Genomic DNA, 25085 nt, shown 5'->3' with positions numbered 1-25085 from the left:
AATCCGATATAGTGTGTTTTTCAATCAATAAAACTGTTTTTTAATATCTTGCTGCTTTTTGTATAAGTTCATACTCAAGTAAAACAAACAAAAAACACTAAAGCTATTCTGTTATACCTGTATGCAAAAAATACACTGCACCCAAAATATTCCATAGTTCAGCAATACTGATCAATCTAATAAACTTAAACCTACTCCATCCTCCCTATTCTGGTATTTTAAAGAGTAAGCAACCTAACTAATAGGATTCTAAAACTCCCCCCCCAAAAAAAATATAGGGAACCACCCACCCTCCACCTCATGATGCTTAATTGACGTAATCAACTTTAATTTGATGCAGTGTGAAAAAAAAATGCACAGAAATCAATTATTTTTGAAGAATAATTAAATAGATTCAACATCTTTCTTCAACAGAATTGCAGACTGCACAGATGGTGCCTTCCCAAAGGAAAAAGTACTATAGCTTACTAGGGTATATTAGACTTAACAGTTACTATATACAGTAATGGACTTCTATACATTTTACATCAGATTAAATCTTTGGGTGTAAGATTTGGATAATTATTTATTAAAAGCTAGACATTTTAAATGAGAATAAGAAAGAAAAGTATGTCTTTGTGCCCCCTTTTCCCTGTTCATGCCCTATCGGCCCCCCTGGCTAAACTTTGCTAGATCCGCCCCTGCACAGTTACCAGCCGTCAGCTAGAAAAGGATCCTGGTGTAGAACGTAAATAAATTCCAACAACAGCTTATCAAGCTTAAACATGCTGCTGTTGTTCAGCCGCTGGTTTCCTCTTTCTGGTGAGAAGCACACAAACAAGAGAGACGGACTCGCGACACAAAAGCCGATCAGCTGATCATTAATCAGCTTCATGATTGAAGTAGCAGCAGGAGAGGGAGGGAGAGAGAGAGGCAGTCGCTCCATATATCGGTTGTTAAGCTTAACGCTGGAATGCTTTACAAACATTCACAGATGAACTTACACACTTGTTTTACTTCTCTCTGGGATCACTTCCTCGGAGATGAAATGCTGGATTGTTAGCGAGGCTACAAATACAAACAGCCGCTCTATCACGTGACGCACACTGCTGCGACGTGCTACGGTTATGAGCCGAGTTAGGCCATGTCGCAAGTTTTGTGAGGTGCTTTTTTGATATTTAATGGATTGGATTAAATTTTTTATTTCCCTCCGATATCCGATCCAGTTATTTACGTCAGTATCGGACCGATACCGATACGTAATATCGGATCGGTCCATCTCTATATACAGGGTTATATCATATGCATTTTTATTATTATTCAAAGCTGCCCTTTCTTTTCTTTAGGGTAGTAATGTAACAACACAGAAAATCCTATAAACGTCTTATCCTGAATGGCTGCTTCAACTGCTGCAAGTTTTTTCATCATTATTGATAAAAAATAGTAAAAACAATCGTCTTCCCAGAGAAGTGTCCTCTTAAACTCAAACCCCAAAACTTTTGCATTTACAGTGAAATAAGTCAAGAAGCTAGACCACAGTCGTATCACAGTCATGTTTTAAAAAGTACAGCTTTAAACCTTAATATTGTAATAATAAAAACAGAATTAAAGTCAAAGTCCAATTATATGTCAACTCGCCCATCCATCCAGATCACCTCTCTACAAAAACTGTGCTCCTTTAAGGTTAGAGTTATGCCCAGCTGTGGACATGGACAAGCAGAAAACAAGGATTACTAGTCATTCCTGTTATACTTTTCTCAAGTCTTCTTTAAATCCATCCAACAGCCAATCAGATCCAAGATAAGACTACTCTCCAAGAGAAACCATAACATCTGTAGAATTACATCATGTTAGTCCTGCTTTGTGCCCGTCATAATTTCCATGACCACTAGGGGACACTGTCGTGTAATTATACTGTTGACTAACTGTTACTCTTCAAGTTGCTTGAAATTTGTAAACAGATGGAAATAAGCTCCTCCTTAAACTACCTTTGGGGAACATTTTGTTTGTTTGTTTGATGTACATGGCGTTTACCTTATTGCTGCATTATTGTTCATGCCTTAACAGTCCCAATGGCTTTATATAAATATTGCAAACACTCAAACTTAAAAAACACACTTGAAAGTAGAACTGAAAAGATAATATGTGTTAGACACAACATCTAGAAGATGGCAACAAGAGGGAACTAAACCATGGAGAAGGACGACAGTAATGTTAACCCAATGCTGAATATTTAGCAGACAAATGGTGAACTGTAATTCTCCAACACTGTTTTCATGACAATCAACCTGGTTAAGCCGTATCATACATGAGTGTACGTAAATTGTAACAGTTAGCGTTGATATTATGATCACACTTCAGACTCAGCCGGTTAGCCTAGCTTAGGATAAAAACTCAAAGCAGGAGTAAAAAGTAAAAAGTTCAGAAATATGCTAAGTATCACTTCTAAAGGTTCTATCAATTTTATTTATATAAAAAGACAGTTTGAGGTGAGTTTGCTAGAGAATCTAAATCTTCTCATCTCCCTTTTTAATTCCACTTCTGCATAACTTTAATCATTTTTCTGTTATTATAGGGGCATTTTGTTTAACACAAACACTAAAAGAACACATTTTAATTCCTCAAAAATTCAAACAGCAAATACCTACTTAACACAGAGAGCGCAGTGCCTGTATTAGTGAAGCTGTACTGGGATCAGTACCGATGATGTTTAAGTCACAAGTTGAATGAGAGAGAGTGAACTTTCCATTAAATATTTGGAGAATCGTAACAGTTGTGTTTGATATTTTTAGCACGCTGAAACAAGACAGAAGCATCCACTCTGTGTTATCCACTCACACATCCAAGCTGTGTGAGTGTTGCCCTCTATGGATGCGGACACTGCCACATCAATCATAATCATAACTGCCCAGGGGACCATTCTGGGTACATGCGCAGACAGATCCTCAGCTTCTTTAGTCACATATGTCAGCTCTGCATAGCACCAGAGTAAGTAACAAATGTAACTTTAACACTTTGTGTTGCTGTGACTGCTTCTCAGCATGAAGAAAATGCAGCACTAAGTTGTCAGTTCTAAACAACCCATGCAGCAGATGGTTGTGAGGCGAGGGGAACTGAGTGGGGTTTTGGTTGCGGGGACGTACAGGAGCACCGACCTGCTGCTCGAGGCCATCATTGAGCTGTATCCGGACCTGCTTCTGGGAAGGAGAGGGGTGACGATGAGGAATGAGGAAGGGAGATGGAGGAAGGGCAGACAATGGCTGATGCAATGCTCAAACCAGAACCTTTTTTTTTTAAACTGACTCAATTACATTTTTCTTTATTTAACTTCAGCTTCACACAATTTTCTTTTGATGGTGATTCTTGTTATGCATTGTTGTTGGTGACATTTTTGTTTCTGTTATTACTCTATAGTCTGTATAAATTGTTGTACTACTTTAATGACTGAAAGGGACCAGCAACAACAAAAGGAATGACATGAAAATATTCATAGGAATGTTCTTACTGATGAACATTTTTATTTACAATGAAACAAATTATGAAATGTTCAAGTTTAGAAAGCTAAATGAAAAAATGCCAGATGAGTCGTAAAAATGTTCTAAATTATTATTGTTGTTTTTTATTTCAGTAAATATTGCAGTGGACACTGGGATGTGTTGGTACCTCTACTTTAGGTATTAGGTCTATTTAGGGGAAAAAAACAAACTTTAAAAACAAAAAAGAACTTTTTAACAAAAATTTGTAATAAAGATTGAACTGTAGCTTGTAGGGATTAAAAAAAATGGCAAAAAGCTCCTGAAACTGCAGTTCAGCAGTTCATGTTAAGAACTCGAAAGAAACCTCAGTGACTGTCAAACACAGACCCAAATTTTCCTCCTGCTCACTATTTCATGTACACAAGAAGGTTGGAGACCTCCATTATAATTTCCTGGGACTATGAAAAATTCAGTTTTTGAAACTGTTTTTTGGGCTCATTGTGATATTCCACTTTCTGTATTAAAAGCAGCTAAACTCATCCACTGACTGTGCTATATTCAGAGGTTTTTCAAACTCTTCCTTTTTAACTTCTGAGGAATTCATGACAAGGGAGTGTCAGAGCTTTATCTCTTCTGTCATTTATTTACACACATATATATATATCTCTGTCAGGACTGCCTTTACCACCCACCTTACTCTTCTCCTCCTGCTTGGCTGCTTGTCTGCATGGAGGATGCCAGATAGACGATCCTGAAGACACAGAGACAGACAGCACCATTTGCACTTTCATGTTGTTGAAAGTGGGTCAAATATTACAAAAATGGTTTAGTTTAATGAACTATTTGATTGATTTAAATCATACAGTATGTCACGACTATAAAATGCCCTGATGAGTCACAGCAGTAAAATCACCACTGGACTTTGCATGAGAACAGCCAGATCCATGGTGGCTGCAGGCTAAAACCCTCAGACCCAAACGATCTGCTGCCAATAACTTGGTACCTGACATCATAGGACACCCCAACAAATCCCGTCTCACAAGCGGAGCCTTCACAATAATAGGCTAGTATTGTGGCTGAGAAGCACATATGCATAACTCATTACTTCATAAATTGGAGTGACATGTTTTATGCTTTTTAAATCAGAAATAATTGAATTAATTTACTGTCTGCCTTGTGTTAATCACAGCAGCAGCTGACAGAATCTCTGTTACTAAACTAATGTGACTCAAGCACACATGTGCCTGATTTATTCACCAACACACATTGGGTTTATGAAACAGAGTAAAAGAGAAAAGAGAACGTGGTGAACCAAAAAGTGATGTCGCGACTAGAAAATGAGCTCTTATTGCCTAAGAATAGAAAGTAATGTGCTTTAGTCTAATAATAGATCAGAGTTTTAGCACTGGATCCTCTGTGGTTAGGAAGGAAAAACTACACTGCCTATCCTGACAGGTAGGAGCTATAATAAGAGATATGAAGGCTGCTTCTACCTTGCAGGTACATTTCCTCTCCCTCTGCAAACATCTGCTCACACCGGACACAGCGTGCACATGTGGGGTGGTAATGCTTCTCGCCAGCCTGTTGAAGAATGAAAACACATTAGCACACTGCAGCAGTTACAATTTATAATGTCTCCTAAGAAATGCAGACCAAAAAGACACCTTCTAACAAAGCAGAAGAGGAATCAATACATTGCTTTCAGATGGCAACCAGTATGCTTTCAAGCCTGCAGTTTAAATGTTCTTTTCATTCAATGAACGATGTGATTTATTCCCTATGCCTAACACATTCATTGAAAGACCTCTGTGTTAGCATCTATGTTTATATACATAAGCTCTCTTAGAAAATGCATAATTACCTCATTATAAATTAGTTGCAAAATGAACATTGAGTTTCAGGAGTGTTGCTGAGCTAAAGCTAAATGAGGGACAAAGGGAAACTGCTTCTGTTAAACTACAAAAATTAGGTTGTTTTATCATTTAGCCACAAGGTGGAGACATTGCCATTCAGACAGAGCACTGCAGGAGTAACACATAAAATCCTTTTGACAAAAAGGATTTAAAATACATTCATGACATTCGGCTTAATCCTGTATTTATACAAATTCACCCAATACGTTTTCTCCATAAGCACTGTGTATGATGGCCTGTGTGTTAAGCATGGAGCTCCTTGTGTGTTTAGTATGGAGGCAACATGTTATCTCCAGAGCTTGTCAGAATCCACAAAGCGGTGTGATGGGAGGGAGTTGTCACAGTGAGGATGAATGAGTCTGTGATATTGATTTTGAGGCAGAGTGTGGATTGTTTCTTGACTTGTGAAACTGCTAGTCTATATGTGACCTGGTCAAGTGTTGGGGACTGTCTGGGTTCATATTTGGCTGTGGAAGCTGATTTGACTGACACTGACACTGTGTGCATTGAATCGTTTGGGTAAGTTGTCTGCTTTCTACTTCCATCCCTAAGAGCAAATATTACATTTGGTCAGTGGCTTCCTCAACAGGAACTCAGAGGGAGTTTTCCTTTTCTTGACAGATTTTTCAAGCTGTTTCATGGATTCAAACTAGCAAACCTTAAAAAGCATCCCATTCTCTTAAGTTCCACAGTCTTTTGGGTGATTTTCTTAATACCAGATCCTTATTCTGTCTTTTTTCATGGCAACAAAAACCACCATTACTGAAAGTGAGCAGAATTGTCTCATTCTTGGCAGTTTTTCTTGTCCCAAAACACGTGTGATTTATGGACTCAGTAATAAACAAAACAAGGTGGAGGTTTATTGCAATTGAGTCATTCTTTTGCTCTCCATGCAAAGAGATTTCATCTTGCTGTAACAGCAGTTTGATTACGTACAACACCTCTGAGGCTCCTCCACTATGCTGCGTCATTCTAATAAGGTAGGATACCAGAAAACAGGATGTCAACATCATATTTCTTGGCTAACACCCTGCTTAATGCTTGTCTCAACCAAATGGACAGCAGATGGAAAGAGGAGGCAACCAGGCACAGAAATGTACTTAAAAAAAGCAAGAAGACTCCAAGTCTAGGTGTTACTGACAGAAAAACAAAAGGCCATCTGTTTAAAAACTGATAGACGGTGCAGATGCTATGCCAGAAGTTCATATTTGAACTGAAACTGAGAGAAAAGAGGAAGCTGACCCAGGAACTCAAAGAACTAAGAAGATAAAAGGCTGGAACAGGATTGAAATTCAAACATGGAAAGTATGAGAGAGGCGGAAAGGAGATAGAACTGCTATCAAATCCTTCCTTTCTCAGCACAGGGAGGAGAATGATCTTATTCAGTATCCTGCAGGACTGGCATATCAAGGAAGAAGAGGGGGGCTCAGGAATGGTTTGGAGGGAAGTTGAGACTGAAAGAGCCTAATTTGATTTTTACTTAGGAATGGGGCTGTAGCTGGTCAGCCAGGGTTGAAGTTTGTGGCTGAATCTCATGCAGAGTATGGCTTTAGATAATGGGAGAGCTGCTTTTTATATCTTTTCTTCCTACAGTCCATATGTTTTCTCAAAATTATCCTACCTCTAATGCTCTCTCCATTTGCTCATCTCGCAATTCCAGGAACCAGTCAGGTGAGGGATGTGATTCATTTAGAAGACTGGAATAAATTTGTGGCAGTATGAACACACAGACACACAAACATGGTCTATGGTCTGCAATCCAGTTGATTGCACATACATCAAGCTCTGTGTTGCATCACAGGTTATTAGAACACAACAGCAATGGGATCTATATGCAGCTCATGATTTTACAGTTCAGTTATACATACTGTAAGAGACAAAAGTACTGGCACGAATGCTGCGTCATCTGATACTGAAATCAAAAGTTTACCTCAGAATATATTCAACTTTAAAGTAAATGGACTGACATCCCAGTCTTACCGACCACTCAAAGTGCTTTAGAATACGAGCACTTCTCATCTACTCATTCATTCAAATACAGAACCTTATTAAAAAGTGACATTCATATCTTCACTGTACCACAAAGTGATCTTGAACACTGAAACCAAATGGTTAAACAATACTGAAGCCTTGTCTCTGATGTTGAAGGTGTTTCAAACTAACACTGAACTTAATAGTCAGTATGAACAGTGACAGAAATAAAAAAGCCAATGAAGCAAATTAGGCAATGATCAGTAGCACAGATGCTTGGCTGACAGCAGAAATACTTAATCTCATCAGGTATAGTTTGGGTGTTACATATTGTTTTCCCTCAGCTCAGTAAGTTTAAACCTTTCAATAATGTTTGTGTAGGTTCTTAATCATCCAGGTCATGGCAAGTGCTTAAGTCAAATGAGTTGAACTACCTTGGGCTGCTCATCCAAAATGTTTCTTCATTTCATGTCCTTTCATATTCCTGCATCGGCTAAAGATGCAGAATACAAGACAATATATCTGCCATCCTGGTTACATATGTTTCAAGTGCTTGAGTCAAAGGCATCTAGACTTCTTTTAGGTTCTTGGTTCTTCTTCATCTTTTTGTTTTACTATTCCCAGTATTTCCAGTTACTTTGCATTTATTGCTAAGGTCAACTTCGACTGCACGTTGCTCTTGCATTGTCCTCTATGTCCCAATTTCAGCCAAGCATGACACATCACAGTGTCTACTCTCACTGTTTCACTGACAAAGTGACTGACTGACTAACATCTTGGATGAGAAATAAATGCCATGACACAAGGAACACCGGGCAACAATAAACATAGCTTCAATTCCATTGCTGCTATCTGCAGTTACTGACTCAGTGCAGTATGACCTCTGTGTGCTCTTTGATCTCAACCAAATGTCACGGCATTTTGAAAGTACAGTCTTTCAGTTACTATTTCAAAGTGCAGCCTTGCACAGCTAGAACAGCTGGAATGGGTCCCTGAATCTCACACATGAGACAGCATCATCATTCAACCCTGAATGTTTATGATAAGGCAGTAATAGCCCAGCTAACTATTAGCTAGCTGAAGTTGTCTTTCTATGGTAGATCCTATGGACATTTATAACTTTATTTGCAATTCCACCTCATGCTGCTAACTCTAGCAAAGGTGTTAAAATAAGGATCACAAATGCCATTGTTCTGTCCCTCATATCTGATGACACACTTTAAAACATGCACTGCGTCATCACGCTCACCGATGAAGATGAACCAATGGTTTCAGTCAAAGAAAGTGATCATTTGAGGACACTGAGGTGAGAGGCAGGTGACAGTGTGCAATCTGTGCTATAGCTCCATTTCTAAAACATGAGACTCAGTCAGACTGCACTGAACATTCAACAACAGAGCAGATCCTGGCTGCGTGATTCTCTGCCACTATTCTTTTATTTGTTATTGCCGTGTTCCTTCTTCCAGAATGGGGATCATTCCTTCAGCACTTATCAACGCACGCACCATCTGCATCTGCTGTTGCAATGTCATTAACTTGTGTTACATCATATCACCCCGGAGATTCAACTCCCTGTAGTTTTCATGCAACAATCAGAAGTCTAAGCTTTAGCAAACATTTTATTCTGATATGGGTGTTTGTTTTTGCTGGAGTTATGAAACTTGTTATGGAACCACAAAAGCAGCACTTCACTTTAGACTACGTGCAGTTCAACCTGGATATTAAGTATATGTTTCCTGGAAAGAGACGCACCCTTAACAACTATATGCTCAGTAAACTGTATGCTCAGTAAACACCAGCAATTACAAGAAAACTAACACACAAAATACCTTTGGCTGTTTTAAGGTATGTGGTGTTACTGTAAACCCCCATGACAAGAGGTAATGTATTTGCATTTGCAAATATGATGAATTTTTAATGGTCTCTTTGGGGAAATGAGGTCAGTCCTGGAATCAGTTAAGTGGAAATATGAGCATGACAAACCTGTAAAATGCAACTCGCTGTGTTTTTCTGTAGCCTCTTTCTCTGTCTCCGATCACATACTTACCCACTCTGTTTTAAGCTTATAGGGCGTCGATGGACTGCTGGGGGTTTCTCTCTTTTATATTATAAAACGCACAATAAAGCATCATGAGGCAACTGTTGTTTAAATAAAGGTGAACTGAAATGCACTGAATTCTGCGGGTAAATGAGCTTCCTCCAAAGGGTGACTAGCCTCTCCCTATGAGGAGTTCAGCCATTTGGGAGGGGCTCAGAGTAGAGCCGCTGCTTGAAATGGCTCGACCTCACCTCAACTGGCTCCTTTTGAGCCAGTTGAGGTGAGGAGGCAGATCAAGGACACACTGGAGAGATAATATCTCTTGGCTGGCCTGGGAACACCTTGGTGTTCCCCCAGACAAGCTGGAGGAAGTGGCCGGGAAGAGGGAGGCTTCTCTGCTTAGGATGCTGCCCCTGCGACCTGGCCCCGGATAAGAGGAAGAAGATGGATGGATGGATGAATTAAATTGATCTGAATTGAAAACCAGTCTAAGTAAGCCATTTAATGATGACTTTCTATTAATAATTCTTTAGCTTGTGTACAGGTTCACTGTCTCATACTGAACTTTATCTTAAATTATGTGCCCTATGACAGAACATTTAAACTACCCAACAGAAACATCACTACAATGACCTGCAGAATCATATCCTGCAGTTCACACTGGTATACAAACACTGATATCACTCATTTAGATGGCAGTTGTGATTAAGTTGTACTGTCAACTAGAAGCCTCTTGCATTACGTATAATGCTCTCTCACTGTCAACAGTGTAATCTAATAATGCAGCTCTTGGAAGGAACAAGCTTATTTAATAAATTAATTGTCGGGTCACTGAGAATTAGACAAGAAGCGGTTGAACAAAGTAGGAAAAAATACTGCAAGCAATCTGATTTTAAAAAATGAAGGTTATCAGCACATCAGTGCTGTATGGTTGGCCAAGAGAAGGAATGGCCAAGTCTGAGGTTTAACTTCCTATAGCTGTCCTAGAAATACCACCTTACTGATGATTTAACTACTGTGTAAACTAAACACTGAATAAACTGAACCAACATTCTTGGATTAAGTGGGATTATCGATTCAGATTATTCAGTGTTTTCAACAGTTATTCCTTTTGTGCATTTATATTTACTGTAATTCCATTATTCTTCTCCCCATACATGTTCATATAGAGTAGACAACAAGTAAATTGAACCACATGCTACATGCTAACAGCTAAAAAAGGTTTTGTTCTTAATGGAAGCCAGCAGTGCTGTACCTCAAGGACTTTCCCTGTAATGTACTTCTTACAGCTCTCACACTGGATGCCAAACATGGCGTGGTAGTCCATTTCACAGTAGGGGATCCCGTCCCTGTAAGAATGACACAAGACAAATAAGCAGGTTAGAGACAGGCGCAAGCATCTATATTAAATATAAATCTAAATAACAGCATTAATGAAGTATTATGATAATGAAAGTATATTCAGCCAGACGTACTTGCTGATGTACTCGGCATTGAGCACCTTGTTGCAGACTTTACATTTGAAGCAGCCCAGGTGCCAGTGCTTGTCCAGTGCCACGAGTGACTGTTCATTCTTAAATTCCTTTCCACAGCCGCAGCAGTCTGTACAGAGAACAAAATAACAAAGACTAGGTCAAATTTAATGGAAAATGACACTAGAGTTTGCTTTCTTTTAGTGGAAAAGTTCTTTGATTTAACTGAGTTGAAGGGCAAAAGAAACTTTGGACATTTTGTTTTCTATGAGGAAAACACAATTTAGGAAAGTGCCAATTTAAGTGAAGGAACAAACAATCCGAAGTTTACTTATGCCATGAGTTATGCTTTCAAACAGGCAAACAGAGGAGAAAAGCACTGACTGTGGACAGCCTGTATGGGTGCGGGGCTGTTGGCGGGAAGAGGCTGGGTACACTTTTGGCAGATACACTCTTTCCCATTAAATGTCACTCGGTCCCCGGCTGGAAATGGCTGTCTACAAACAAAGAGAAAAACAGTAGATGATCAGAGGGGTTTGACAGATACATTACAGTTTGTTCTACTCTGAAATAAAATTTGGTCCATCAGGGTGCATAAAAGGCTCCTCAGAAGGCCCTACAGACCAATTAGTAATATCCTCCAACCCCTGAAAGTATTTTTATGCTGATGACTTTCACCTGTAAGGAGGATCTGTCATCATATCTTTCACAAGAAATGCCAGAGAGCGCTCTAGAAAGTTAGAAATGCTGAGGTCATAAGCCCAAGCTCTAAGCCTACTACTCAAAATATGTTTGACAATTCACCAGATACTCAACTAATTATTGTTACATGTTACAGTGACGACTCATCCAAAAGGACGCGACCCCAGAACAACATCCAAAGAACTGCAGGCCTCACTTTCCTCAGTTAAGGTCAGTGTTCATGACTCCACCATAGGAAAGAGACTGGGTAAAAATGGTTCCAAGACGAAAACCACTGCTGAGCAAAAGGAACCTAAAAGCTCGTCGCAGTTTTGCCAGAAAGCATCTCGATGATCCCCAAGACTTTTGGGAAAATACTCAAATGACGAGACAAAAGTTTAACTTTTTGGAAAGTGTGTGTCCCATTACATCTGGTGTAAAAGTAACAGCATTTCAGGAAAGGAACATCATTCCAACAGTAAAATATGGTGCTAGTAGTGTGATGGTCTGGCAGCTGTTTTGCTGCCTCAGGACCTGAAAGACTTGTTGTGATAAATGGAACCATGAATTCATGAATTTTAGACCTCTCTGCATTTAATCACACTTGTTATTAATCTCTGTCTCTCTTCCACAGCATGTCTTTTGTTCTGTCTTCCTTCTCTCACCCCAACCGGTCGCAGCAGATGGCCCCGCCCCTCCCTCAGCCTAGTTTTGCTGGAGGTTTCTTCCTGTTAAAAGGGAGTTTTTCCTTCCCACTGTCGCCAAAGTGCTCGTCCATAGGGGCTGATATGACTGTTGGCTTTTTTTCTGTATGTATTATTGTAGGGACTACCTTGCAATATAAAGCACTTTGAGGTGCATGTTGTTGTGATTTGGTGCTGCATAAATAGAATTAAATTAAATTCTGCTGTCTACCAAAACATCCTGAAGGAGAATGACGGGATATCTGTTCATGACCTCAAGCTGAAGTGTACTTGGGTTCTTTTTAGGAGCACTATCCAACACCTACGGGATAAACTGGAACAGTGACTGAGTACCAGGACTTATCACCTAAACGACAGCCTTGAATCCCACTAATGCTGATGTGTCTGAATGTGGATAAATCCCTGCAGTCATGTTTAAGCATGTGCTGGAAAGACACCAGAAGCCCAAAACCTGTAACAGTGGGCTGTTAGTGCATTGGTTTTGGATGGAGATCTTTGTTTTGACATCTCATGTTCAAATCTTTAAATTTCTACTTTTTCTTGTTTGTAATATCTAGTAGGAAATGAAAGAGGTGCAACACGGACACTGGCTTCACTTACAAGCCAAAGACAAATGCCATTATACAGCTAAAGAGTTATTGCAATGACAATGAAACAATGTTAATGTCTGCTGGCTGTTTGTGCAGTCTGCTTCACAAACAGCTGCCGTCATCGAGTCAAATGCAGAAGGAATGATGGATCCTTGGCAGAGGTGGGCTCTGACTTGCTGCCACGTGCAGCTTCCTACAGCTCTGAAATGTGATATTAGGAGCTGCTGTCACACTGACACAGCCAGCTACTGAGGGAGGAAGACATACCGGCAGACTGTGAATGGCTGAGATTAAAGATGACTCATGCATAAATAGACAAAAAGTTATGTCTTCAAACCTGACATTGTGAGTTTTTGTAAGTCTTGCTTACAGTTTAATTCTTGGTATTAGGTTGATGGAAGCATAAAATCTGAAACCCATCAACCCATTTTCCCTCATTACTATTGGTTTATTACTGCATTAATGTCATCATATTACCATGTTTATGTTAAAATATTACACAAATATCATTTTATCATTTTATTGGTAGCAGGTTACTGTCTAAAATACACTATTTTAGTGACACTATTTGTAAATGGTTTTGACTCATATGTAGTTTTAACTGCCATTCATCCACACCAGCAATGCTTTTTTTACTCATCATTATATGTTTGAACAGGAGAGTAGCATTTTGTGAGTTTTATTTACAAGATGCAAAGACTACCTGCTTACAATACCAGACTGCAGGACATTATTTTAACATTAGCTGCACCTCCTGTTCACACTCACCTTGGAAAAACTTGAATATAAACACTTAGCTGCCCACATTGAACTTTTAAACTGTTGTATTTCTCTGTCTGCAGCTACTCTTGCACATCTTCTTCTTAATTTGTGATTATGTATTATGTGTCTTTTTCTTATGTAGCTGTCTATCACAATTTTTGCATCTGTCTCACTTAAAAAAAGGCTAGGTCTCAGTGAGACTACCTGTTTAGTTAAAGGATTTAATAGTTTTAATAATTCTCATGACTCTTTTATATGCATTATGCATTAAGCATCATCCACAACATGTCTTTTGTCCTGTCTTCCATCCGGTCGCAGCAGATGCCGTTTTTCCTTCCCACTGTCGCCAAAGAGCTTGCTCATATGATTATTGGGTTTTTCTACGTATGTAAACATAAAAAAATATATGCTTGTGTGTGTGCAGATACATTGCATGTGGAGAGACACAGACACGTAAAGAAAATCCAGACAGCAAAATGAAAAACAGCTAGATTACTAAATAACTGATGATTGACACAGCCTTTCACTGTGACATACATACGAAAAATATACTAATCACAATATGATGTCTCATTTCAAGCAGCACTTGTCCTATTAGCCTCATTTTTATATTGCTCACAAAAGGCCCGTGTGATTTACTATCACAAAGGCACCATTTGTTGTAAGGGAACTCCAAATACCACACTGGAACATTCTGATCTCAGGTTCAGCAACGGGATGACCAAAGTATGATAGGATGAACACACACACACACAAACACAGAAAACCCACCCCCAGCTCAAAAGACACTTTACACTAGCTGTGGGAATGGGCAAAGTGGCTGCACTGACTGACCACACACTTAAAATTCCTGCCTGCAAGAGGCTTCCATTACCTTTCAGGGCCTGGAAAACAACACTCTCACACAGACACACTATACAGGAGACGCATGGACGTAGATTGAAAAAGGTGAGTGCAACTGTTTGGTGTGCAGTGACACGTGTGTCCTATATTTATACATGTATGTCTATTATAGCTTTATGTGCTTGTAAATGACACCAAGAGAGATGTGCAAAACATACTTATGAGATGTCTCCATCTGTAAAGATCGTTTGATTTTGAGTTCTCTTTATAATGGGAGAGTGAAATTCTGAAACACAATATTTCTCCAGTAAATAAGATTTAAAAGTAGTTGACCTGTGGGTACGGTGGATTTGTAGGGCTAAACATTTATTTATTTATTTTTTATTAGTCCTTCATTTATCCAGGTAAAAAAAAATCTCATTGAGATTAAAAATCTCATTTCCAAGAGAGACCTGGCATCATGGCAACAAAAGTCAAAATACATATACCACGTAAGTATATAGCATTTAAAACAAATACAATATCCCATACCAACATGTGTAAAATATACAATAACAGATCAAATTAAGAGTACATTAAAAACAATCACACTGAGTAAAAGAGTTGTTCTCTCATTCCTTTAAGACAGACTTCAACTCTCCCAAGGTAACCAATTCTGATAATTTCATTTCCTTCTGCAGATTATTCCAGGAAGCAGGGGCAGCGTTTTAAAAGCCTTTTTCCCCAATTCTGTTCTGATTTTTGGGACAATCAATTGTATGATATTGTGAGAACGAAGGCTGTATTGGTTGTGGTTTTCCCTATTACCAACATAATGGGGAAAAAAGTCCTCTTACCTTAAGAGTATGTAAAAAGGTAAGTATTTTCAAAAGGGTGGGACTGACCTAAATATGTGTGTCATATATTCATCATGTGCATGAATGCCATGGCAATTTGGAGCTTTTAATGATTTCTCTGAACTGTTCAATTTGTTTTTTAAAGTGCTGGAACACCAGTGTGTTCCAGCACTTTCCAGTTCTTGGCAGGCTTGAGCCTTGGGTTGTTCCTGAACACCCTAACCAATTTCCTCTCATTTCAGGAAACAGTTTTGGGTTTTCTTCTAGATTTTTGGCAAAGTGTGGACATATACAAATAACTTGTACTTGTAACCAGTTGAAATGAATTGAGCCAAAGATCAGAATTTACAGATGTTTAGAAATGACACCAAGAGACCTTCCCAAATGGGAAGTAAACTTACAGTTCTACGTCTTAGATTTTCAACGAGTTACTTGGACTTTCCTCTTGTTCTGCATATTGGTCAACCCAGCGACTGCTATCAAACCAATCCTTTATATGCTAGCAAAAAGAAACTACCGGTTGTATTCACTCATCGCCACTAAGAAATGAATAGCACTTGTCCCTGTCAAATTAGAAGATATTGTAGAACCTTTAATCTACTGAAAGCTAAGAAGCAATTAAATAACTTAAAACTGCAACACTGAAGAAAGAAATATGTTAAACAGTCTTGTTACTGCATACTGTATTGTGCTGAGTACATTAATAATTCGTCACATTAAAGGCTGACGGTCTTCACTCTTTATCACTTTGTATTTGTTTTGGGTTTGAAAACTAAGAAAAAACCTGTCTGTGTATAAACATATGTCCATCCATCTCTTCCTTAGCAAACTCCACATCTGCGCTTGCTATTCACAACATTACAGATTCTTTAGTCATTTGGTTGAACTATTCTCATGTTTTTGCTAAAAAACAATCTTTGTTCCCCTAGACTGACTTGTCCCCTACTTGGGGAGAGGGACATACACATGCACTGAAATGCTTGGAAGGACACTCATTGCAGTTCATGCAATCTTAAGCGTCTTAAAGTTTAATCACCACAACTAAGTGTAAAATCCTTATACTAAACCTAGCAAAACCTAGTTCATCACTGCCTTCGACTTAAGCGCTAATCCACTTGTCACCTACATCCAACGCTTAAAACAACAAATCCTTAAGAAGTATTTGATTGAATGTTTTTAAAGCACCATTTTTATATAAACTGTTCTGGTCAAATGACTTTGCTTATGTTAAGTCAAGGCCTCTGATGATGCACCAGAATGTGCAGGACACCTTTTCACGTTATTGTATGCTTTCAAAAACACATCTCAGTTGCAAAGTCTCTAAAATTTGGTTGCTTTTGTCAGTTTTCTGTTAATGTCATGAAAGTCAGCAGAACTGCAAAGTTCCTTTTTTAAGTGCCGCAGGCCCGATTTATTGACACACGGCTCAGTGGTGCTTAGAAGGTCACAGTATATTAATGGCAGTGACTTTATGTGCTAAATGAATAAGCTGCTCTCAAAGCCATGTTTCTCCCACTTGCTAGTTTTAGGAAATACCAAAGTAAAAAATGAAATCTGTTATTTGCATTCTACTCCACATGCTAATTTCTTACTTGCATGAGGTGCAAACAAAGCAGCGTGGGTGGTAGGTCTTGCCCAGCGCGGACACGACCTCCCCTTCAATGAAGTCCTGGCAGCTGAAGCAGCGAGTTCCATACAGCCGCTGGTAGTCCAGAGTACAGATGTATTCACCCTGCCGCACAAAGAATCCTCCCTGGGCCAGCTCACAGCCACATACTGGAAAAAAAGAGAGAGGAACAAATAGTCAGAAGTTATAGCCAGGAGAAAAGAAACATGTAAAAGGGAAGGGTGGAATTAGGAAATAACCAAATGGATAAAAAAAGGGAAAAGAAGCAGACATCAGAATTTGTTCTCCCTTTTTTCCTTAATTATCAGTTTTTAAAAGCAAGCCAAATGAATATATAGTGTATAGGTTTAATTCAACAGACATAGGACTGTATAGTAAACAAAACAAAGATATAAAAAACAAATGAATTTTATACTATAATTTTATTGCTCACAGTGAAAGAGGCAGAAGATATTGCCTTTTTATCCCTTGGCTATTTATTTAAAAATAACTTAACCTCAGTTAGTAACAGCTCCACAAAAGGCCAAAATAAACAACCGTGGAAACTTTGGATGATAGTGAATGAATTTGCATTTTTCAGAGATCTAAAACAACATATCAGAAACCTGTTAGGCATCCACTTTATTAAATGCTACACCCTAGAAATACAAGAAATGTGGAGAAAAAAAAGTAGGGGAATGAACTTTAAAAAAACCACCTGACTGGGAAAATACACATCAGTCACATGCAACACACCCACCAATCAGCTGATTCACAACCTGTGAACAACCCAGCAATGAAATTAGGGCGCATAAATAAACAAAAAAACAAAATCATGCCAAACTGGTGGTGGATGCAACACAAAGTCTTCCTAAATTCAAAATGTATGCTCTATGCTCAAAGACAAATCTGCATGCACCATTAGAATGGGAACTCCACAAGTTAGTTTAAGAGATGAGGGTAAAGTTTTAATCTAAATCTAGACAGCCACTTCTATACTTTTATAATTAATCTCTTTTATATTACTTTTATAAAACAAAGTCAGAAAAATCCACAGAGTTGAAAGTAAAAGAAAGACACGGTATTGTGGTACGCACAGCCAGTTTGACACGTCTGATTGTTTTCTTCAGTAGGGTCACGTGAGCATGGGTGTGTTATTAGCCCGCGTGCAAATAATGAACCGTGTCTGTTTGTCTGCCTTTGAACAAAACATGACAGGATCTCACCCTGATTACACACAGCAAACATAGCAACCATATGACATCACAGAGCTGCTATGCCCTGAGGGAAAGCTTTGCTTTATTTTTCCTCTCCATTAGCAAAAACAAAACCCCTCCTGCCTTTCCCCCCAATTCTTTCTTTCTGGAAAAAACAACAGGAAAGACACATGATAGAAGTTTGTGCTGCTTTGTGTCATGCCTGGACACTGCTCAGTGAACCTTTACACACACTTAAACTTACATGATGTCCAAAAGTTCACTACATGGACAAAAGTGCCACACCTCTTTACCCTTGAATTAAGGTGTTTTGTAAATTCCATTGCAACAAGTGTATAACATCAAGCACTTATCCATGCAGTCTGCCTTTACAAAAGAATGTGAAAGAATGTTTGGTACTAAAGAGCTCACTGAACTCGAGTGTGGCACTATAATAGCAAGTCAGTTTGTGAAATTTCTTCCCTCCCGGATATTCCATCATCAATTGTAAGCGGTATTGATGCAAAGTGAAAGCTTTTAAGAACCAAGTGGCAGACCACGTAAAGTTGTAGAGTGATGTTGCTGAGTACAGAGGGACATAGTGGATGAGAAATAGCTAATGCTCTGCTGACTTAATAACTTCTTCTGCTCTTAACATCAGCACAAAAACTGTGAACCAGGAGCTTCATTGCATGAGTATTCATGGCTGTGCTTTTATCCATGTAGTGTCTCTAGCGCATGCTCTTAGCACAAATTCACACACATACTTGCATGAACATTGGAAGGTGTGTGTCAGCAAACTTGCATAAAAACAGTGTTGATGAGTTTTTCCAGTGGTAATTAAGATCCATTTCACTGGTAGACAGGTCAAACCAGTAAATTTAACCAAGCCCAAGGTTCTGTCATTAACTGGTTAATGACCAGCATCCCTCATGTGCTCAAATCAGTATATGTTTTTTATTGTTATAACATAAATTTAATCAAAATAAACATATTAAACAAAAAAATGTCTGCATTCATTTTGCTTTTTAAAAACATTAACAAAAAGAAAACAGTATCCTCTGTAAATCGCCACCTTAGTGTGGTAGAGGTGTGTCCAAGTGCTACTAGGGGCTTTTTGTAGGGTCTCTCAAGGCAACTTTGTCAAAAAAACAAAACAAAAGAAGACTTTTTCACATGACCCTCTACGTAAATATCAAGGGACCCAGGAACAGGGATACCAGGGTCCCACTCTGGAACCAGGCCTGGGGAAGGAGCTTGAAAGGAGATTTAGCCCACTGGGTACAGCAATAATTTTCTTCACTGACATACATTAAACTAAAACTACAACATTTTACTGTGATTCTGATTCTGAATGATATGTTGGATAACTTTTGTGGAGCATTTGCACAATTTCTCTTTTTTTCATCAAGCTCTACCAGGGCTTATGATGTGCTAATAAAACAACAATGCAAGCAGGAATGTTTTCGCAGGAAGACAAATTTTTCCAGCAGCTGCAATCAATTCCCTTTCATCCGGTTCAGAAATTTGGCAACCTGTCTACAATGAGATAATGCTCAGATTTGATGGAATAAACACCACTACATGGTAACTCTGAGTGGATGGATAGGTGGAGTCATGTTTCGAGGAATAAAATATAACCACAGAAACAATAATTCAGCAAAGCCTCTTTTGAAATGCTCTGAGACAGTCAGTATAAAATTTGGAAGCCAAGTGCCCACAAAGACACTACACAAGGCGCTTTTGTCCTTTTCGTCCAACACCAAAAGGACAAAAGGACTAGTGATAGGACTCAAGTAATTCTACGAACATTAGGATTTAGGTTTCCTGTGATTCAGTTAAATTGGGAAAGAACAGCTAAGAGACTGTTTATAAATGACTTAAGACTGCTTTTAAAAGACTTTGGACTTGAGTCTTCAGAAATTATGTGGACTTCTATGAGACATTTAAGGTTTCGGAACTCAGAATCTTTGAGACTTAATGTAAATGTCCTTTAATACACATGAGGCTTGATTCAGAATTGTTTCAAATGACATAAGTCTTGAAGTAAGACTTTAGACTGACAGACTTGAGACTGTGAGAGAAAATAAAACAAGAAAACAGCTTTGCTATTGAGCAACTTAGAAAGAGACATAGTGGGCAGAAACGTATAGAGAAACAGACGTCCTCACTCAGTCCTAAATGCTGTTTCCCATCAGCTCATCTTTCAATCCCTGTATATTTATACCTACACTGCCAGTTGGCACACAGGCTTTTCTCCTCTCTGTATCATAACTTATTTGCTTAAGCAGCTCAACACTTGAGTCTTTATGAGCTCATCCTTCATGGATAACTCTTCCACAAAACATTAAAGGTGACAGCACACTAAATCGTTGTATGTTATTTGTTTAATGGGAAGCAGAGTAACATAGTTCATATATTGCAGATTACTCAAAGTTACTGTAAACTTGCCTCTAATGCAGATCAAAAGGTTTTTGCCTGACTACATGACATACCGTCTCATTGCAAACTGGAATGTGTATTACGAATGCAGGGGGTGGGGCATATGTTGAAAGCCAGATAAAGTTGAATAAACTCAGTAGACATGGAAATAAAAATCAGTAAACTGATTGGTCCATATTTAGAATTCTAACATCAGTGGTGTACTTGGTAAAACTGTAACTTGCTATAAAGTAATACAGAAATGCTTTCCATCTTTTTAATGGAGTTAAAGAAAAACTGGTGTTTTAATTGATGTGACCAAAAATGTAAAAAAAAAACAAGAAAATGTTAACAGCCACATGAACGTGTCAGAATTAGCCTTGAACTCTGAACTCAGAAGAACAAAAATGGTGTCATTTTAGAATCATCTCATCTCCATGACAACAGAAGGTGAGTTTGTGGGTGTTTTCACTGGACTCGGACCAAAGAAGACGAGATCATGATGCATCTTATTAGACACGTTGTCCTGAGACTCAGCTGATAAGAACAGAACATGTCCGGGCGCTGAACTGCAAAAACAAAAAACTGCAACAAATACAAGAGGTTTTCAACTTCTTAGCTCGGGCTATACAGGAGTGCGTCTGTTTGCACTTAATCCTTTTAATTCTCTGACACACCACACACCATAAGCATGGAATATCTATGTCATAATTAGAAGCAATAACAACATCAAGAAAGCTACCTGCTCTCAATATGTCAGCGTGATGTAGGTTTACGGGTTACACTACAGTAGAAAGATGCTTACAATGTCTTCTGGCTGACAGATATTACTTTACAAAAACAAGACTGTTTCTGTCTCTGAAGGCTTATCTCATGCACAGTGAAGGCACTTGCATAACTCCAAATGACTTGAGAGGAATTCAGTGTGTTGTGAATGTGCTTCCCTCATGCTAAATGAGGTCTGTTTAGCTTTTCCTCGAACGGAATGGATGGATGTACAACCAACTTACCCTGTTGTGGTCTATAAATAAAATATGGTGCATCTGTTTTCTCATGTACAAATGAGGTCTAGTAAGAGAGAAAAGTAACAGATTTGAAACTCTGGAGAAGAAACCAAGTCAAAAATAATGCTGGGTATCCTAAAAATATCCTACTAAAAATATTAAAAATGTCCTAAATATATTTAATTTTGACACAATGAAATAAAAGACGGCTAGCAATGGCTAACTGACTCGCTAATCAGATTGTGGTCTTTTTTTTTTGACTCACTTCTGATTTGAAGCTGCATTGTTGATATAGATATGAAATAACATTCTGCTTATCTCCAAAGTTGATTCTGTTCATCTGGACGTAGTGTTTTCAGTGGGAGAAACGTTTCGTCACTCATCCTATGGACTTCTTCAGTCTCAGCTGACTGCAGGTTTCCCCAATCTTATAAACAGTACATTTTGTATGTGTGTGAATGGGTGAATGACTGAATGTAGTGTAAAGTGCTTTGGGGTCCTTAGGGACTAAGTAAAGCGCTATACAAATACATGCCATTTACCATTTTACATTTGCATAATGACCCACGGAATGAACAAAGCGATTGTTTAAATCTTTACAGATTTTACAGTTTTGTAAGGCAACTTTAACCTTAACCTTTGTTGGCTCATCGTTTAGTTGTTCAGCCCAACTCCCCACTGTTTTGGTTCACCGGCTAGCAACAGCCGCCTCCTAATTAAGTACAAAAAGCTAAGCTTAACTGCATGCCACAAAGTAAAAGATAAAAGAAAGAGTTAACAACTACCATAAAATTTAGCTGTATATAGTGCAGCTAAGAAGGCAGATATTTTTCTCAAAGGAAAAACAAACAAAGCTAACATGCTATTGTTCCTTTATGTGTGAAGAGCACCTGGCTGCAGCCACTATGGAGCTCCACAGTGGCAATAACAGGTGTGGACCTCCACAGTAAGCAGAAACATATGACCTCCACACACAGTATGGTTAGGGTTCCATGTTGGTTTTTTTGGGCTTTTTACAGCTTTATTTGAAAGGGTAAATTGAAAAATGACAGGAAAGCTGAGGGAGTGAGAGCAGGGAATACAGGCGGCAAAGGGCCATGGGTTGGATTCGAACCCAAGATAGCTGCTCTCAGCCATGCAGCATATGCAGCGTCTATATGAATGACTCTGTCCTAGCCTTTACGATACACTTGCGCGATTTCCACTGTATCTATTCAGGTCACATGTTTCTGCCTACTGTGGAGCTCCAGATTGGCTGCAACCCTTCTCTTATGTGTTCTGGATATACTCATAAACTCTTCAGCAATCGGTAAACTAACATTGAAAACACTAAGCTTACAAGACCTGTAATTTTTTGCTAATTTGTGGTTTGTGTTATTTCAATGAAGCTCAAAATAGTAACAGAAAAGATAGCTTTCAGTCAAGATTGCATCCACTTATTGCATTCACCCACAATATTTTTTACAGTTTGAATTAAGACCAGTTTCAAGAAAATCAGTTTTCAAATGTTCACAAGTAAGGTACCCAAGTACTGTTTTGGGATTTTGTGTGTGTGTTTTTCCAAAAAACATTAAGATGTTCTATCTTTATAACATCCTTCATCCTCAGAGACCCTATATACTGACATGCTGTGTCGTTACAAGAAGGTGACCTTGACTCTTTGTGTGTGATCAGGGTTAAATATACATGTGGCATGTGCTCTCTGCTATAAATGTAAGACCCTGACTGCAGCTTGTGTTTTACAATGAATCACCACTCAATTCAACTTTATTTATATATAGCGCCAAATCACAACAACTGTTGCCTCAAGGCGCTTCATGCACACGTGTGGGGTGGGATCGTTGGGGTGTGGGTAGGACGTTGTCAATACCAATCCATTTCACAACCTTAACTATAGCATCTTCAGTCTGCTTACACTGATTTTTTACAGGCTAATTGAATTGTACTTGGGAAAGAAAATCCAAGGTTGATTATTCTAATACGTTAAATGCTTGCTGTACAGACGAGGGAGGTCTATTTTCTACTTGAAGGTGAACACTTCCACACCGTCCGTCCACCCTCCCAATAGCACCCCTAATACACATGTGCTTGAGGTCAGCTCCCCCAGCCATTGGGCTGGTCATTGAGCTGATGCACACACACGCACACACTTCCCCTAAATATGTTCTGGTTAGTTGGCTTCCAAGAAGGAGACAATTCAATAGCCAACACCCAACTGAGAACATCACAACCATCTGCCATTATAACATCAATGACTGGACTGCGAGGACCTTAACATGTGGCCAGCACCATCTATTTACTTCCAGGAAGAAGCACAGACTGGTTAGGCAATTGTACAAAAAAAACAATGCAGTCCATAAATATGTCAAAACACTCTGCATAAAGGCTGTAATTGCATACAACACAGAGTGGAAACCCCATTGTAACCTGCTTCTTAATGACTTTGGACTTGGTTTATTTATTCAAATAATGATATCGGTAAGCAAGTAGTTTATTTTTGTAGTAATAGCCACAGGAAGTAGTTAAAAAAAGACAATGAGCATTTTTTCTTGGCTTAGCAGCTGTGGAATTTACTGGGAATTTAAGAATTAATCACATATGAGTTAATCATGTTAAGACTGCCACAATAACTTGGCTACAAACCGATCAAGCACAATCTGAAGGGCACTTCTTGATTAAGCCAGAAAGACTACGCCATTACCAAAAAAGGAAACACAAGATCTTGAGATAACCAAACAGGAAACCTTCCACCACTTGCTGTGCTGAATTTTGCCCATGAAAGTTATGAACAGAACCAGTAACAAAAGCAGTTCAAAAGTTCAACTCCCAGTTGGAACATATCTGTCATATCCTGGTTGGGCAGTCTCCGATGCACCCGTCCAAGAGAGCAGAAAATGTATAAGTCAGTGTATCTTTCGAGTCTTCTTTGCGATGCTAATTGGAACACACAAGTGACACAGTAGCTGGTAACGCAGCCTTACATCTTCTTGTGGTATTTTAAGCAAGTATTTCTTTGCTTGTGTTGTGTTTGTGTATTTCTTCCATTATACAAGTGTTCAGTGAAACCTGGTCTTCACTGTTCAGGGCTCGCAAAATCGCTAACCCGCCGTCCCGGAGCTAGCTATATGATAACCCGACGGGCGGGGCTGAGATAGATTTTCGGCGCCCGACCGGAGATATCGCTAGCTCCGGGACGTCGGGCTAGCGATTTTGTGAGCCCTGCTGTTGGTTTATTCTCTAAATCTAATCATTCACTAATCTTTCACGCTCCAGCCGTGTATTTCAGCCCTAACCCTAACCTTAACCATAACCTTAACCGTATCTCATAGTGTTTTCCAAAGCGAATGATGATCAGAATGTAAAATAAATGTAGATCTCTAGGTTCATTCCAAACGGTTCTCATGTCTCTGAATAAATAACATGCAGACATTTTGTCCGCCGAAAGTGTAACATACCGACGATTTGTCACATAATGTCGGTATGTTACGTTTTGGGATGAGAACATGTTGGCACACATTGGGACAATTCGCAGTATATGCTGGGAAACTATATACTACACAGGAGGTAAAATAGACCCTAAAAGGAAGAACTGC

The 25085-nt window shown here is 38.9% G+C and overlaps 1 protein-coding gene across 1 annotated transcript in view; it reads right to left on the bottom strand.

Annotated features, from left to right (window-relative positions):
* Nucleotides 1-25085, bottom strand: part of ablim2 (actin binding LIM protein family, member 2) — a 67471-nt gene that overhangs the window by 28163 nt on the left and 14223 nt on the right. Inside the window, exons 3-8 of the mRNA XM_084924640.1 lie at nt 16858-17041; nt 11234-11346; nt 10853-10979; nt 10633-10726; nt 4949-5036; nt 4148-4206 (exon numbers count right to left, since the gene is read on the bottom strand). Coding sequence (XP_084780766.1) covers nt 4148-4206; nt 4949-5036; nt 10633-10726; nt 10853-10979; nt 11234-11346; nt 16858-17041 — 665 coding nt within the window. The remainder of the gene's footprint in view (nt 1-4147; nt 4207-4948; nt 5037-10632; nt 10727-10852; nt 10980-11233; nt 11347-16857; nt 17042-25085) is intronic.

This window comes from Perissodus microlepis, chromosome 3 (genome assembly GCF_051167445.1).
Source record: "Perissodus microlepis isolate ML-2025 ecotype Zambia chromosome 3, ASM5116744v1, whole genome shotgun sequence".
NCBI classification, from domain to species: Eukaryota; Metazoa; Chordata; class Actinopteri; order Cichliformes; family Cichlidae; genus Perissodus; species Perissodus microlepis.
The sequence above is the reverse complement of the archived record's forward strand: the minus strand, read 5'-3'. Positions and strand labels throughout refer to the sequence as shown.